This window comes from Suricata suricatta, chromosome 7, assembly GCF_006229205.1.
Source record: "Suricata suricatta isolate VVHF042 chromosome 7, meerkat_22Aug2017_6uvM2_HiC, whole genome shotgun sequence".
NCBI classification, from domain to species: Eukaryota; Metazoa; Chordata; class Mammalia; order Carnivora; family Herpestidae; genus Suricata; species Suricata suricatta.
This window is the reverse complement of record NC_043706.1, coordinates 91,846,017-91,862,872: the sequence shown is the minus strand read 5'-3', so window position 1 is coordinate 91,862,872 and position 16,856 is coordinate 91,846,017. Positions and strand designations below refer to the sequence as shown.

Genomic DNA, 16,856 nt, shown 5'->3' with positions numbered 1-16,856 from the left:
TACAGTTAACCAGAAACCAGTTTATTCGAGAGAAATTCAAAACTCCCGCAGAATGACCACAGCACAGAGGCCTAAAATTGGAGTTCTACCTCGTCTAAGAACAAGACCTATTGGACATGTATAAGTGTTCCTTTAAAACTGAAGATAAGCTACTGACCACCACAGCCTACCCGAGCCTCCAGGGAGGAGCGACAGCTCAGAATTGGAACCACTGGAACAGATAAAAAGGAAACGAGATTTGTCCGTATTTCATTATCCTTGTTAATAATACAGTGCTCTGGTCACAGGAAGAACAAAAGGAGGAAGAGTCTATCGACACGAGAACACACTCCTTGAACCTATGGGCCAGTGAGTTGTTAGCAGGTAAACTATTTCGTTTGTCATTGAAATGCTGCATTTTTAGGGTTTTCAGAGTTCTACAGTCTGACCAGCATTGCTGAAGGCCTCCTTTCCTTCACGTTCTAGAGAGAAGTGCTGGTTGTCTTGAACCTTCCACCTCTCATTTCCACCACCAGAAGGCAGCGGCCACACTCCATGCAGGCCTTGTGCGATTGCAGCGGCACGGGAAGGCAGGAAGTTAGGCTAAAGACCTGAGTTTAGAGAAGATTATATGACGTTACTTCCGAAATAATTGTAGATGAGGGAGGATGGGCTAATAAATTAGGTCACAGTAACACTGTTCCGTAGCATCTGTAAGAAAAGCATTGGGCAGCACTTATTTGTGACATTCTAGGCCAGGCCACAAGTGGATTAAAATAATCCAAATCCTGCTAATGTTAGCAGCCATGACATGAAATCTTATAAATTTATTACCTTTTAGTACTAAGAAAATAGAATTTTGTTTACTTCGTTCCTTAAAGTGTCGTATTATATAAGCCTTTCCCCACTTTGCCAGTACAGCATAATCGATTCCAGAAAACAGAAGGACCAAAACTATTGGCCTGATACATTCTTCCCAGATACTAACCAGTCTTCTGCCTTCCAAACTTGAAGTTTTATCATTTCCTTTACTTTTTTCTTTTTAATGTTTATTTTGAGAGAGAGTGAGCGGCAGAGAGTTTGGGGACCAGAGTATCGAAGTGGGCCCTGAGCTGTCAGCAGAGCCCCCATGCAGGACTCCAGCTCATGAACCGTGAGATCATGACCCGAGCTGACAACCACCAGGTGCCCTTAAAGTGTAAGGCATTTGTAGACCCACAAAGTATATTCAAGTCTGTTACTCTCCTCTCCTGTCACTGTCTTTGGAAATAACTTAAAATGTACAGAGTCTTGATATAACATTTTCTTAAAACACCCAAAAGCTGCTAACGAGGCAACCTGTTTAAGCAGCTGCAGAAAGGAAATGAAAGAAGGACAAACGATTGGTGTAAAACTTATCAGACAGTCCTTTGAAAAGCGGAGACAGTAGTCCTGGTCACGGCAGTCATTCAAGCGTGGATTTAGTTACCGAAGGAGGCGCGAGTCCACTTTCCTCTTGGCCCTTTGTTACCAGTCTTTTTTACACGCAGCTGGAAGACCTCCAGAAACATTCCTCCCGCACTCTTTATTCAGGTTTATAGGACCATGGCTTCCCACACTTGTGTTAACTTCTCTTTGCTGACAGTGTTGAGGATAATGTGATTTTGGTCATACTGCGTACCCCCTGAAAGAAAGAAAGGGCAGTTAATAAAAGGAAATGTGCCTCTAGGAAAAGAAGCAGGGAGGAGATCCCTGGAAACACCCCAGGGCTGAGAGGGTGAACCTACAACAGGACAGGGTGTGCTAAACGCGGTCGTGCGAGCACCTCCACAGCGGATGGCCTGCCCCCAGGGCTCCGCCTCTTACTCGAGACTTAAAAGCTCGTCCACAGTTACTCTTTAGATGTCTGAGATGGGTGTGTATGTGTGTGTAATGGAAGAATCTAGAGAAGGTAAAAGGAAGGAAGACAGATTGTGAAATATATTCTGTGGTGGGATCAGGGGTTTGAGATGCCAGCGAGGAAAGGAGGCAGGCTGGACAGTAGTGGAATTGTCAGATGGGACACGGGTTACATGAACAAGGAAAACGGCTGCGTGGGGGCAAAGGGGAGGTGGAACGGCATCCAGATACAGGGACGGGGCAGCACTCCCACCACTGGGAACTCGGTGTGTGACAATTCACGGCCCTTGAGATGCTGCGTTCAGTCCTGTAAAATCGGTGCGGTCTCCATAAGCTCCCTCTCGCTGGAATGTAAGAATATTTTCGAAGAGTGCCTACTAGATGTTTAGACACTTCTGTGTTGAGAAAGGCCTCATGGCATCGTTTTCAGTGGAGAAATATAAAGTGTCTGATTTTTTTTTTCCCCAGTGTGGTATAAATGCTTTCAAATCCCTTATCCTTTTTTTTTTTTGTGTAAGTCTCTACAGCAAGGTCGTATCACTGTGGACTCCATCGAAATAAAGATTCTGTTCAGGTAGATGTGAGGTAGAGTGCAACGGTATTGAAATCTACTGCATCCTCAGGCCAAGAAGAAGTAAATGTTCGTATTCTCTTTTAAGCATTTACAAAATATTCAGAAGGTCTGAAAACGTAGACTGATCTCTTGTGAGAGGAATATATCATCGCTGATAATCTAGAGCCTCTCCACATCTAGGTGTTGGATAGAATACAAGAATGAGGTGCCGGGGGCCTTTCTATGTAAGTTCGTAGTGGAGAAAAGAAGTTACACCACGGGCAAATCCCACGGTCTCCACTAAGACACACACACTATATATTCCGTTGAGATTTGGGGACATATTAAGATCAGTGTCGTCTTGTTTCATGAAGATTATGATATCTAAACATTCTTTTTGTGTATATTACCTAATTAGAATCATAAAGACTAGAAAGTCCTTGAGAAATAATCTGATTTCATTCTTTTGTCTTTAAGGAGCAGACTTTCGATGTTTTTAAAGCAAGGTGGAATCCTCTTCCAGTAGAACATGCTGTCTCCCACACGACTCCCTCCCCAGACATCAGGAGATAGGTTACAAGAAAGACCGTTGGTCGAATAAGTCCTACAGCAAGGTTAGCAGGTAACAAATGGCTCAACAGCTTGTAGCTAATGAAAGTCCTGGTCCGTTCAGTGTACCAGAGACGTGTTTTGTATCTCCCTTGCACAGGACGCGGGCCGTGCGGCTCTACTCCTTCGTGTCCACAAGATGGCATCGCTCTCCCACATTCTGAGAGAGTGAGTTTAAGGAGGCAAGCGACTGTCGCAGCTACCTTACGTAGATTTACTGAGAGTTCCCAAACATACTCAAGAGACACTGGGAACTTTACAATGTATTTTAGGAAGGGACCTTAGAGCTTTAAAGCAAAGCCCTACGGAGGAAGCTCCTGGAGTCCCCACATTTCTTGTCAGTCAAGACTAGAAGCCAGGTATCCTTATTCCTTGTCAACTGCCAGTGTAGGAAGTGGGAAGACAAGTCCTATGGAGCTTCTAGAATGTAAGCTCTCTGAAGCCAAGGTAACATTTCCCCCCTTACTTTGGTACCCAGTATCTAGCCAAGAGTCTGCCACATACAAGAATAAAGGAAATGCTTGATGAGACTAACTTATAAAGGTCACAGGAACCTCTTAACCTAGACCCAGGAAACTGATCACATTCATAAGAAACATGATTCTATGTTTAAAAAAAATGTTTCCAATTTAGTCACAGTCCTTTGATTTTGAAACTATCTTGTAGGACTGAGCAGTTTCACAAGTTGATACACGCATGTGCGTGAGAATCCTCGACTCTGCTCACGGAGATGAGAGCCGGTTGGGATTTCTAATCTAACACTGTTGTGAGAAAACATAGTTTGACGCCAGCCTAGGCCCAGCTCCCACCTCAGCACTCCGGCGGATGAGATGATTAGCCCCTCGCGCCTCACTCTCGGGCTGTCCAGGGGGGCGGGAGGGGAGGACCCGGGGCTCGCCAGGGCTGCTCTGGAGCGAAGTGTTCAGCACAGTGGCTGGCGCACCGTAAGGGCGCTCTCACTGCTGAGAGTATGCTCGTTTTCAGAAGTAAAAACTAGACCTTCGGTTAAGTACAGACAGACCCAACAGGAAAAAAAAAAATGATTCTTACCTTTGACATCTAGGACTAAATTTGGTTTCAACTTGCTGTAGATCCTGCCGTCTGACTTCATGCTCCAGAACTGACTGTCGACGTCCTGGTCGAGGGCCAGGCCCAGCTTCGAGCCCGAGGTCACGAGGCTCCCCACGATCGTCAGGCAGCAGTCTTCTGCTATCTGCGTACGGACAGACAGGGCCACTTAGAGTCGAGACACTGTCAAGGATCGTGAGCAGTTCTTGGCTCAAATTGATTTTTAAAGTCGTCTTAGTTGCAGTTTCATCTACCCCATGAGATACTTTAGCCAGAGGAACTGGGATCAAACAACACATACTTACACCTTCATTTCAGATGACACGAGTGCTGGAAAGTTCTCGATTTCTGCCCTTTGTGAGTGAGGGAAACCTTAGAACATTTTTCCCGTTCAGAAAGGACGATGATGTGAGGCTGGCTCTGTGGCCCTTGCTCCCGTGGCCTAACCATGTCTGCTCAGCCTGACTCTTCTGGAATGCGACTGCATCTCTAATTTGGAAGGCTGCTCTAACACTGAAGTGGCCAAAAGGGCATTTTATCATTTTAAAACCTGAAATTCCAGTTACGTCTTGCCTTTCCTTCATGAGAAATGTCTAATAAAAATTTCTAAGAACACATGTTCTCCAACTATAAAAAAAAAATAAAACAAATGGAGTGAAGTGCGTTTTAAGGGTCCTTTTCTGAAACAAATCTACTCTTTATAGATAAACATTGTGTGGCAGTCATGTTCATATGACATGAACACCTATCGCTACAGAAAGATCTCAGTATATACTGAGACAAAAAGTGTGATAATCTAGGATATTTTTTCTCAGAGTTAAATAACATCATTAAAATGTTTATTGGAAGTAATTGCTTAAAGGCAGCTTTCTTGAATTAAGATAATCCAAAAGCAGAAGCTGTTTTTTTTTTAATGCTTCAATATTCCAGCTACTTCTGTTTCTCAGGCTCTTTCTTCTATGCCTATCAAATAGGACTTCCATTTACTGAAAGGAAAGGACGGTTTTCCCTCAGCACAACAGACCAGTTAACAAGCTGCCCTCCGTCCACAAGGCTGTATGCCTTCTGCTGACTCACGGGGCACCAAGATTTTAAAAAATCAGGAGCAGTCAAGCCCATAAAATCAAGGAGTTAAAAAGTATCCACAACAGAAGCCTGAGCTTCTCTAATAAAGTCTTACTACATTCAATTTTTCGATGTCTGGTACGGCAGGCATGATGCCAGAGGGAGACAGGCCATGTTACAGGGTGTGGCTGTGCTGTGCACGGGGCAGCGTCTCTTCCCCCTAGTCTGCGGGGTCCTCCAGAATCAACCAGCCAAGAATGATCTGCATGTATAGTGCTAGGGCTTATTGAAAAATATAAATCAAGATGAAGGAAGAAGGGGAAAATAACAGACACTTCCTTCTTTTACTATATAAAGCAAATATAGATACACATACTCCCATCTGGATCAGTGCTATATTTACCTCCCATTTTAAGTCCCCAGATTGGTTCTATCAGCTAAAAAGATACTTTCATGAAATACCTTCTAATTTATATCTGAAAGTGCTCTAGGAAGCATCTGCTTGAAGAAAGATGTTATTATAAACACTTGTCTGATTCTAAAAGCTCACCCTGCATTTGATGCATCCTTCTTGATAAATCCAAATCTGATCATCAGCACCAACATCTTCCATGACCTGTATTCGAAGAAGCTTCAGATCCTCTAAGTTTCCATTGGTGGACATGAATAACCCTGTGGCTTTGTTTCGAAGTCTAAAATAAATTCGTTTCTGGAAGACAAAGACCCCAGCAATAGTCATCTCTTAGGTTGTACTGTTAGAAGCACAGAATAAGCATCATTAGGGGCAGAAACCAAAGTGAGGTTGGATTAGGGATAACTACTAAACCCAAGAGTCTCAGAGGGTTTAAGATCTTCTCAATACAGAGTGTCTTGTGAATTTTCAAAATGCCTGGGGCAGGGAGCCCACCTGCAGACAGCCCAGGGTGTGGGACCCGCCATGTCTGAACGTTGGGTGTGGTACCATTTCTGAAAGCCATCCCAACCTTTCAGTACCAGAAACAAAGCCGAAATTTAAAATATCAGGGTGGGGTACAGAGACCAAATATTTCATGCTTGAGTTTTATACTGAAACTACAAAACTAAATTAGGCTTACAATAAAAGAAGAAGATTTCAGAGAAGAGTATTCAAAATCTGGAAAAGAAAAAAAGTACCTGAGCAAAAGGTCGCAGAGAACCTATTTGGCGGCAGCCACTGAATTCATACCAATTTGGGACTTCTGCGGGTGACAGCAGGAACTGTCGGCCCCGGTAATTGCCATACTCATAAGTAACCCATCTGCGAAAAGAAGTAGAAGACCTCAGGAAGGGGCAATATCTCTGACATCTGGCCCCAATGATATTTTTACAGTGCTTCCAATTTTTACACTGAGCTTTATACTTTATATGTACACTGGGAGAGAAAAAGAAACTTTTCTAAAACAAGAAAGCACCCATTTCTTGACCAACAGTTAATTCTTGGTACATGAGTATTTATGCCACAAAGATCCATTTTTTTTGATGTTTATTTTTGAGAGAGAGAGAGAAAGCGCACGCCTGAGCATGGGAGGTGCAGGGAGAAAAGGAGACACAGAACCTGAAGAGGGCTCCGGGCTCTGAGCTGTCAGCAAGAGCCTGATGCGGGGCTCAAACTCACGAACTGTGCTACCATGACCTGAGCGAAGTCCGATGCTTGGCTGACTGAGCCACCCAGGGGCCCCTCACAAAGATCCTGTCTTGAAGAGAAATAGTTAAGTTTTTCCTCTAATAGGACAATGGAATACAGTCCTTTTTGCAAGATTGCCCTGTACTAACTGTAAGGTTTTCATAAAACCTTTTCAGTTGTAATCATCTTATATTTAAATATTCAGTAGTGAACTATTTGTAAAGTTCTCATTAATGTGTGGCACACGGCAGGTTTTACATGGGGTTAAATAAAAACAATAACGCTTCTGTTTAAGACGAGTTAGCCAGTGGGGCATCTGACTCTCGACTGCGGCTTGTGTCCGGCCCCAGGGCTGTCGGCTCAAGCTCCACAAGGGGCCTGTTTGAGACCTTCTCTCTCTCCTTTTGCCCTTCTTCCAGTCATGCTCTCACTTTCTCTCTCTCAAAAAAAATTTAAATTAAAAATAAAACGGGCGTAATCTTCCTCACTCGAGGGAACTGAAGACTCCCCGATCTCTTCGCCCTGAGGAGTCTAGTGCCCACACCTGCGGAGTTAGGGTTCCGGCACACGGCGGCACGCAAGCAGCCCAGCAGCCCTCTTCTCTGGCTGAGCCAGAGGAGAGTGGTCTCTACTTTTACTCCTAGAACTTTACAATGTCATCATCTTCGTCATTTCATCACAAAAACAAAAAATTAACACCCACCCATAGTTGTACTATAATAACCCATAATTGTTTTGCAAATAACCATAGGCTCTTCCAGTATCTGCTGCATACAGGGAGATTATACCTATTGTTTTTATGAGGAAAGAAAAGTACTTTCTTAAAAACATTATGTTGGTAGTCTTTGTTCACTTTTATATCTTAAGTTCAAAATTCTTATCTAAGTTGAGAAACATCTTCCCACGTTGGCCTTTAATCATTGTGCACAGCATCTTCCATTAGTTCCTAGTTAAAGGAAAATCCCAACCCTTACTCCAAAACCAAAGGACGTGGTCTTTCAAAGGGAGAAGAAAAATCGGCTCCCTTTCTTACTTGCTTAAAAAAAAAAAAGTGCTTACTGTATTTTCTGAGCACTGGCTTGCAAAGCATTCCCAGAGGAACTCGAGAGGACCCAGAGACAAAGTCCTTCCCGTAAGTAAATTACAAATCTGGATGAAGAGATGAAATATCCCTAACACATGGCTTTTCCCAGTAGGAAAAATGCACTATGAAGGTACATAATTATTAACCCTTACAGAAAATAAGAGGATAAGAGGTTATATCTCAATTTGTTTAAGGTAGCATAGGAGAGAAAGAAATGGGACATTTTACTGAATCAACAAGTAGGTAACTCACTTACATGCCACCAATCACCTGAACAGAGCGTATCTGTGTGTTGAATCCAAGGGATCGGAGATTAACTATTTCTGTGTTTAGTTCAATCTTTTTTCCTTTGAAGTCTTCTCTTTCATAAAGAATAATTTTTGGTTCCGAGAATTCCTGTGTAGGAACAAAAACAGTTCTGTTACTCATCTTTGATAATAATTCCAGCTTACACAGAAATATCTTGTTAAAGGACAAATCACAAGCTCCTCCAGGCTTGGCCTTTCCCTGGAGGTCTGGGTGTTCACGCACTCCAAAGCTAACGAGAGGAGAGGCAGGAAGTTTTTCTACTACATGGAAAGTAGGTAAATATAACAGTGCTTTAAAGCAGAGAGGAACATATCCTAGGCAGAAGGAATGGGTGTATGTATTTGAATCATCAACACCTGTAATGACACATCTTCTCAATTTTGCCTTTTTTTACTGGGGAAAAGGAGGGGCTGGAAAGCCATGGACAAAATGGCGAGGGCCAGAGGACTATGGCTGTCTTTGGGGTCCAGTGGTGATTTCCTCATTAAAGAACCTTGTATGCATTTTCAAATGTCTTTTTTGTTATTGTTTTAATTGTAAGACAATGATTCTGTGGACTCATGCTCCCAAACTTTCCTGTAGGAATAATTGTTAAAAGGAGAGAAAAAACTAGTGTGGAAGCTGCATGTTCAAGCCATCATCATTTTAAAGAGAACAAGGGCACAGAAGTCTACTCATTAGCAGATTATGCTTGATTTTCAAATCACAGTTTGAAACTGACCCTAGTCTAAGCCCAAATGATAATAATCCTAAGATCGTTAATAATACATCAAAAATTACCTACCTGCTTAAAAGTTTTGTGGCTGGGGTGTGGTAACTCACTGCTTCACTGATGTGGATGTGCCCTGACACGTACAAAGATTTCGGTCGGCCAGTAAACAGTGCAGATTAGTGTGTGGGGTGGTTTGTGTGGTGTAGGAATTAGGTTATATAAACTAGCTAGAAGGAAATGACGTTAAGTATCACAAGCGGCTAAGCATGTACACCAAGTACAAGGTGGAGGAAGGCATCTGAAAACTGCAGCTGCAGTGGGTTTGGTTTTTTTGTTTTTTGAAAATATATTTGGAGACAGCTTTTAGAATTCTAGCGAGGTTAAATATCACAGTTTTAGATATTTCATCATGACATCATTCCATACTTCACTCCTACTATTTCACATCTCAAGAAAGGGTCAACAGTTTAGCTATTTGAACAGGCAGGAAAGGAGGAAATAAAGCCGCCTCATGTATGTTCTTTCTACCTGTAAAACTGAAGTCACCAATTACATATGTTTAAAGCTTTTATCAGAGATCAGCTACAAAAAAAAAAAAAAAGATTAAGAAGTATTTCCAAAACTACAGATACACCCAGACTTGAACATCTGAATATATCTTGCAGTTTTCTTGTACTGAATATTGCTTTAGCTACATCAAAAATTAAAGATTTCTGTTCAAAAAGGGACACCATAATCTGAAGTAGCACATATGTGATAAACTGGGAGAAGACGTGATTGCAAATCTCTAAAACAACATTGTGACAGATTTAAAAACTATGAAGAATTTTTGCAACTCAGTAATAACAACAAAAGATACAGGAAAACAAGAGTTTGGCAAAGGATACAAAACAGTTCACTGAATAGGAAATCCAAATGACTAGTAGATATTAGTGAAACATCACAACAATGAGATAGTACTTTCTACTTAATTTCTCAAATTGACAAAAGCCAGAGAATATTCAGTAATGGCAATGATGTAGAAAATGAATCCACATGCTCTTCCAGCAAAGATCCCAAGTAGTGGAATCTGGCATTACTTAGAGAAACTGCGTATTCACACAATATCTCCAAGAGATTCCCACATAGGTCAACAGGGATGTGTGTGCATGTGAGGATTAAGTAAAAGAAAAAAACATTTTATAAGGATATCTAAGCTGTATCCCAAACATATTAGAATGGGTGCTTGTAAAGGAGAGAGGAACAGAAATAGGGACCAGGTGTGCAATGGAAGGCAGACAAGAGAGGGGCCTTGAACTAACCCCTGATGACTATACCACGACTGACTGAACACCTTCGGCCTGAGGTCTGACAAACAACAAACAAAATCAACTTCCAGGTAAAAGTTCTACAAAGAGACCAAAAAGTTACAGGACGGAAAGTTCTACTGCAACGGTTTTCTCTGCCTCCGACGTGAAGCCCCCTGCTGGTTGCCATCAGCTACGTGAGCTGCATCTCTGTGATGCCATATTCACACTGACAGTTTTATACTTACAACATCTATAAAACGAAGAGACTTGAAAGTTGCTCCAGGCAGGCATCCCATTGCAGAGAGACAAGGATAGTGGCCTTCTTCCAACACGTACTGATTTCCAGAGAAATTTTCTCCATCATATGCAACCCAGCTACAACAGGAAAGAAACATATACGTGTGCAATATGTAATTTGAATATTCCTATTCGAGAAGTCTGATTTGAGAAGTAGGCTTCTACATATAAAACACAATGCAAGTGGCTAACTGCTCTTTCTTCAAAAATACCTAGACCGAATTACTGCTTCCCATCGTGTTACAAATGAACGTTCCTAAGAAGTCAGTTATTAAATTTGCACGTGGGAAACAAAATTTTTCACGTTTTTACCTCCGCACTTTCCAGTACTCCTTGCTCCCCTCATAGGGGCCACCATCCTCTAGCCCTTAAGTCCTCTCTGAATAATCCTTCCACCTTCACAGCTAGTCAGTCATTCTTGGGCCTACCAATTTCCTTCCCAAATCTCTCTTCTTCATCCTCACATCCAGCACCTCTTGTACTGGGCCATGAGTCAAACTACCATAGTGACTTAGACAAGTCATTTAGCCCCTCGGGGCCCTGGCATGATTAGTAAGATGGTGATTTACCATGCTTCGCCAGAAGAGGTGGGGCTTTTTATGTATTCTTTTAATCCAATGACTGCTTACTGAGGACTAACTATATTGGGTACTTTTCCATTGCTGGGGGTAGGACAGAGGACAAAACAAAGTCCCCACTATCATAAAGTTTATACTCCAGTGAGCTGAGACAGCACATGCACAACAACTGGAGCAGGGCAGGAGACAGAGAGGGAGTAGGACAGAGACGGAGGTGTGCGCTAAGAAGCTGAATCGTTCCTGTAAATGGGTGCCCTCTCCACCACATAGTGCTGATATGATGGTGCTGTTTACACCATAAAGAACTATAGGATTAAAGACACTATGATTATTATTAGACTTAATTCCTCATCACCTTCTGCACAGCTTGCTCCAAGGGTTTCCCAGCCAACTTTTCCTGACCGTGCGCTCTCCCGTCCCTCTAAAGCTTTTGTAAAACTGTTTTCGGCAAGCACTTTGGGCTCATGGCTTTTCCCTTCTTGTGTTTACGCTGCTGTCATGCAGAAGGCATATCCACCAGGGTGCCTGGGTGGCTCAGTCGGTTAAGCGTACAACTCAGGTTATGATCTCACAGTCCGTGAGTTCGAGCCCCACATCTGTGTTCACAGCTCAGAGCCTGAAGCCTGCTTCTGATTCTATGTCTCCTACTTTCTCTGCCCCTCCCCCCCATGCATGCTCTGTCTCTGTCTCAAAAATAAACATTAAGATTTTTTTAAAAAAGAATGCCTATCTATCTGTAAAAAAAAAAAAATCCACCTTGAGAGGCACATGAGAGATTATCTAGAGTCCTGTTACTGGTGACGGGACAGGCTAACGGGTAGAGCATCTGGTCTGAACCCCACCGCACAGTGACCCGGGAAGCTTCAACCTCTGCACCCCGCGTGATCCCGAGGCCTCTGCCCAGTGCTCAGATGCTGCAGGGTGCACCCAGTCCTAACGTGGTCTCGTCCCGTTGGCGCTTTCTGTCCGTGCCAAGCACTCGAGGGTGTCACTAAAATTTGGTGATGCGTGCACTCCAATCTCCCAGGGATTAGCCTCTGCCAGTCTACCATTTTACTTACCTGCCTCCTAAAACTCTGCAAGACTTGGTAGAAAACAAATCATCAATTTGACTTGTTGTTTCTTCAAAACCTAGACTGCAACCTTGAAACTGTGGTTCCGAAAACAACTGAATCTTTGAAAAAGTAAACAGAAATACGTAAGCTTATTTTCCTACACATATTAACTCATTCAGCCTTTGAAGTGATGCAAACATTAGGCGCCTGGGTGGCTCAGTCAGTTGAGACTTTGGCTCAGGTCATGATCTCACAGTTTGTGGGTTCGAGCCCGTGTCGGGCTCTGTGCGGCCAACTCAGAGCCTGGAGGCTCCTTCAGATTCTGTGTCTCCCTCTCTGCCCCTCCACCGCTTGTGCTCTTTCTCTCTCAACACTAAATAAATGTTAAAACCATTTTTTTAATGATGCAAACATGACCTTTTAATAAACTACAATGAATTTTGTAAATCCTTTAATTTTCCACTTCTACATTAATGATCAATTAGAGATACTCTGGCCACACCATTCATCATTATTTAATTCAGAGACATCAAAGGACAATCTGACAATGGAGGCAGCTTTCTATAGAACACCCTGTCACAACAAGCTGAGAGGCATGTTAAAGCTTTATTGTGGCCAAAAGTAATTGTTCATCAGTTCTAATGTTTACAAGAAACTGTATTTTGGAAATATAGTATAGTTTCCTCCCTCTCAGTGGAAGACACTTGCTGACTTATTAGAATCTTGTGTATGCCAATAAAGGAGGCTACTCTGGTATTTGTGCCTCTGTAATTATGGCTGTCTGGACTCTGAACACTTCTATTAAAAAGCCTAAATAGGAGCGCCTGGGTGGCTCAGTTGGTTGAGCGTCCAGCTTCAGCTCGGGTCATGATCTCATGGTTTGTGTGTTCAAGCCCCGCGTTGGGCTCTGTGCTGACAGCTCAGAGCCTGGAGCCTGTCTTCAGATTCTGTGTCTCCCTCTCTGAGCCTCCCCTGCTCACACTGTCTGTCTCTGTCTCTCAAAAATAAAAGACATAAAAAAAATTAAAAAAAAATTTTTAAAGCCTAAATAACAAATGTAACACTTCAGTTGATGCAGACAACATTCAAAGGCTTGAGTGAGAGACCATATAAAATGTTTGTCTAATGCAGACACAGCAAATATGAAAAATCATTTTACTGTTTATCACAATGACTATATGTACTGAGATATTAATCTTAGTGTATAATGTAAATTGATCTGATGTAATGACATCAAATTCAACTGTATATAAGAAGAACATTGTATGTATGTATATATGTATGTACGGATGGATGGATGTACACTGGATGTGGAGCCTAAAGCAGGGCGTGAATTCATAACCCTGAGATCAAGACCCGAGCTGAGATCAAGAGTTGGACGGTTGGGGCACCTGGGTGGCTCAGTTGGTTGGGTGTCTGACTTTGGCTCAGGTCATGATCTCTCAGTTTATGAGTTCGAGCCCCCCATTGGGTTCTGTGCTGACAGCTCAGAGCCTGGAGCCTGCTTCTGATTCTGTGTCTCCTGCACTCTCTGCTCCTCCCCTGCTCACGCTCTGTCTCTGTCTCTTAAAAATGAATAAACATTAAAAAAATTTTTTTAAAAAGAGTTGGATGCTTAACTGACTGAGCCACCCAGGCGCCCAAGAAGAGCATTTTATAAGAAATATGAGTCAACACTATCAAGCACTTATAAAATAAACCTAAATCTAACTTAGAAATACAATTATGCTTTGAGGTATATAAATAAGTAAAACTAACAAAATATCCCAAATGTCTGACATTTTACACATAAGGTCAGCTTTTCAATGGAAGTCTGCTAATTATAAATAGATTATTTTTTTAAATTACCTGATTTCGTCTTCTTGGGCCAATGAAAGAATCCTAAGAATTTTTTAAAAAGGGAAGAGAGAAGCAAATGAGTAGAGCAGACATCTTAAAAAAGCTATTCTTCTAGATCATTAGCAATTACAGTTAAAAAATAATCTCAGAATAATTTCTGTAGTGTTAAGTATTACACGAACCAGAAGTACACATTAAGGAAATTCACAATTCAGTTACATATTCTCATACAAAAGTATAATTCCTTACCAAATATATGGGTTGCACAGAAGAGATCTTACAATTTTTGCCTCCCCAGTCCTCAAAACTGGTGTAGAAACCTTTATCCAGTATATATTGTTCTCCTGTGAAGTCAGGATTTTCATAGGCTACCCACCTAAAGAAACACAAACACCAACTTGTTACAGTTGATAGTTTACATGTCTGATAAAACTATCAAACACATTTAAGGAAATATGAATTATACAGAAACTTCCAAGTTATTTTAATTTTTTTTTTTTTTTTTTTGAGAGAGACAGAGCACAAGTGGGGAGGGACAGAGAGAGAGACACAGAATCTGAAGCAGGCTCCAGGCTCTGAACTGTGAGCACACAGCCTTAAGTGGGGCTTGAACTCACAAAACTGTGAGATCATGACCTGAACCGAAGTTGGACACTCAACCAACTAAGCCACATTCATTTTAATAATCAGTAATCTTAATAATTTTTCTGATTCTCTAATAATCTTTTGAGAAATTTGTCTGTATGACAAGTCAAAGTGGCAAGTGAAACCTTTTACATGAACCTTTTGGTGTTTTCACTTGTCAAATCCTATTCCCTGAGAAAGTTCCCATGGGAGATTTGTATTTTTTTTCTAATTCTATTCATATTTATTTATTTTTGAGAGAGTGTGGAAATGAGTGAGGGGCAGAGAGTGACAAAGAGAATCCCATGAGGTACAGAGAGAGGGTGGGAGAGTGCAGAGCCCCGAGTGGGTCTGGAGCTCACAAATTGGTGAGATCATGACCTGAGCCACCCAGCACCCCTCTAATTCTATTCTAAGAAAACAACCTGGACTTCCAAGAAGTATCTGTAAAGTTCTCTCTTTTTAGAAAAATTTTTTAATGATTATTTATTTTTGAGAGACAGAGAGAGACAGTGAGAGCAGGGGAGGGTCAGAGAGAGAGGGAGACATAGAATCTGAAGCAGGCCCCAGGCTCTGAGCTAGCTGTCGGCACAGAGCCCGGCGCGGGGCTCGAACCCATGAACCATGAGATCATGATCTGAGCCAAAGCCAGATGCTCCATGTAAAGTTCTCTTAAAAAGCAAGTAAGGGTTCTTTTTATTTTTAACATTAGTAATTTTCCAGAAAAAGTACAAAAAATTATGACTCTATTACACAATAAAGCATAGTGGAAAAAGTTAACAGAAGAAAGGCTTTTTTAAAAAAATACAGCTAAGTAACTAAAATTTTATTTGGAACAGGATTTCCAATGTGACGTGACTATGTAGTAAGCAAACCTGAACAGATGCTCGGAAGTACTAAGATCTCTTTTGGGAGGTTTTCACTTATCGCCTTTTCAAGTGATCTACACTCAGAGAATAATTAACAGAACCAACTTATTGATGCTATATCCTAGCCAAAGATAATCTCTGAAGGGAATTTTTTCAATTCCATTATATTCAAAAGATAACTCTGCATCTCCTGAGTTAATTCATTGCCCAACTTATCTACTCACAGATGCCTGTATATATACTGACTTTCCAAAATGCTTTCCCATCTATGACCACATTTAATCTAGAAGAGGTACTGGTTTTCCCATTTTACAGAAAGGAAGACCTAAAGACACAGAAAAGTTAATTTATTGATTCTTTCAACAAACATCGACTGGCCATTTATCACGTGCCAGGAACTAAATCGACGAAGCGTGCGAGGGGGAAAAGTATCCCATGGAATTACTTGTTGGTGTTTGTCTGAACAGGAAAGTGACACAATCCGTTAGTGGTCAGGGATGACTGAGCCCATGATGGAGTCTCCCGAGGTCCATCCCCGCTCTCCTCACTGCATTACCCGAGCTGCCACGGGCCTTGGTTCCTTTCGTTTACCTTCCACTGCGCCATACTTAAAACAGCCCATACACTCCATAATTAGATAATGATTTTACTGTCAAAAGAGCTTGACTTCATACAAAAACTCAGATACAGTCATGACTAGCAAATGAGCAGCAATCAAGGAGAAGAAAAGAATACTGTGAAAATCTCCAGTGTTATGCAGCTTATGACAGCTAATGTCTGTCCGCATACCTCTGCCCGACTGAGCAGAGTACAGGCTAGAAGGCCAGTCCCAGTCCATTTCAGAAAATACTGCTCCATTTCAGAACTTCATTAGCAATTTTTAAGACCTATTCTTTAACCTTGTGAGGTCAGGAATTACGAGACCTATTTCCAGCTATGGTCATGATGTTAGCTTTCAGATAAGTTTGAAGGGGTCACTTAACCTTTGTGAAAGTTCATATTTTCATTAATAAGTAGAAGGCTTGGCCAGATCCCAGGGTTGACATCATGCAAGGTTCCACAGCTCCTGGGAACCTGAATGTGTGGCTTCTGCTCACATGGTCTTTGGCTTATGAAGAGAAGCAAAAGCCAAGCAAGAACGTGGAATCCTGCTGTGTGGGGTGGATGGCATGGCAAGAAAGTCTACCTCACAAAACCCAGGACTTAAAGAAAAAAAAAAAAAAAAGAAGGAAAGAAAGAAAAAGAGGTTAAATCATATCAAAAAAGTATTCCTGGCAGGCTCTGTAATAAGTTAAAGAACAGAGGATTAAAAGGCCTTTTTGCTTGATTGATTGACCTCAGGGTTTCGAAGGGTAAAGGCTGTGAGTGGGGGAAGATGGAATATGGGCGGGGGGGGGGGGGGGGGA

General features: G+C 41.9%; 1 protein-coding gene across 1 annotated transcript in view; it reads right to left on the bottom strand.

Moving 5' to 3' along the window:
• Positions 1 to 16,856, bottom strand: part of CRYBG1 (crystallin beta-gamma domain containing 1) — a 45,854-nt gene continuing 28,998 nt past the window's right edge. The window contains exons 12-20 of the mRNA XM_029945213.1: positions 14,207 to 14,333; positions 13,967 to 13,999; positions 12,125 to 12,237; positions 10,434 to 10,563; positions 8,135 to 8,274; positions 6,305 to 6,428; positions 5,703 to 5,861; positions 4,070 to 4,232; positions 1 to 1,642 (exon numbers count right to left, since the gene is read on the bottom strand). Of these exons, the coding sequence (XP_029801073.1) occupies positions 1,554 to 1,642; positions 4,070 to 4,232; positions 5,703 to 5,861; positions 6,305 to 6,428; positions 8,135 to 8,274; positions 10,434 to 10,563; positions 12,125 to 12,237; positions 13,967 to 13,999; positions 14,207 to 14,333 (1,078 nt within the window). The 3' untranslated portion in view covers positions 1 to 1,553. The remainder of the gene's footprint in view (positions 1,643 to 4,069; positions 4,233 to 5,702; positions 5,862 to 6,304; positions 6,429 to 8,134; positions 8,275 to 10,433; positions 10,564 to 12,124; positions 12,238 to 13,966; positions 14,000 to 14,206; positions 14,334 to 16,856) is intronic.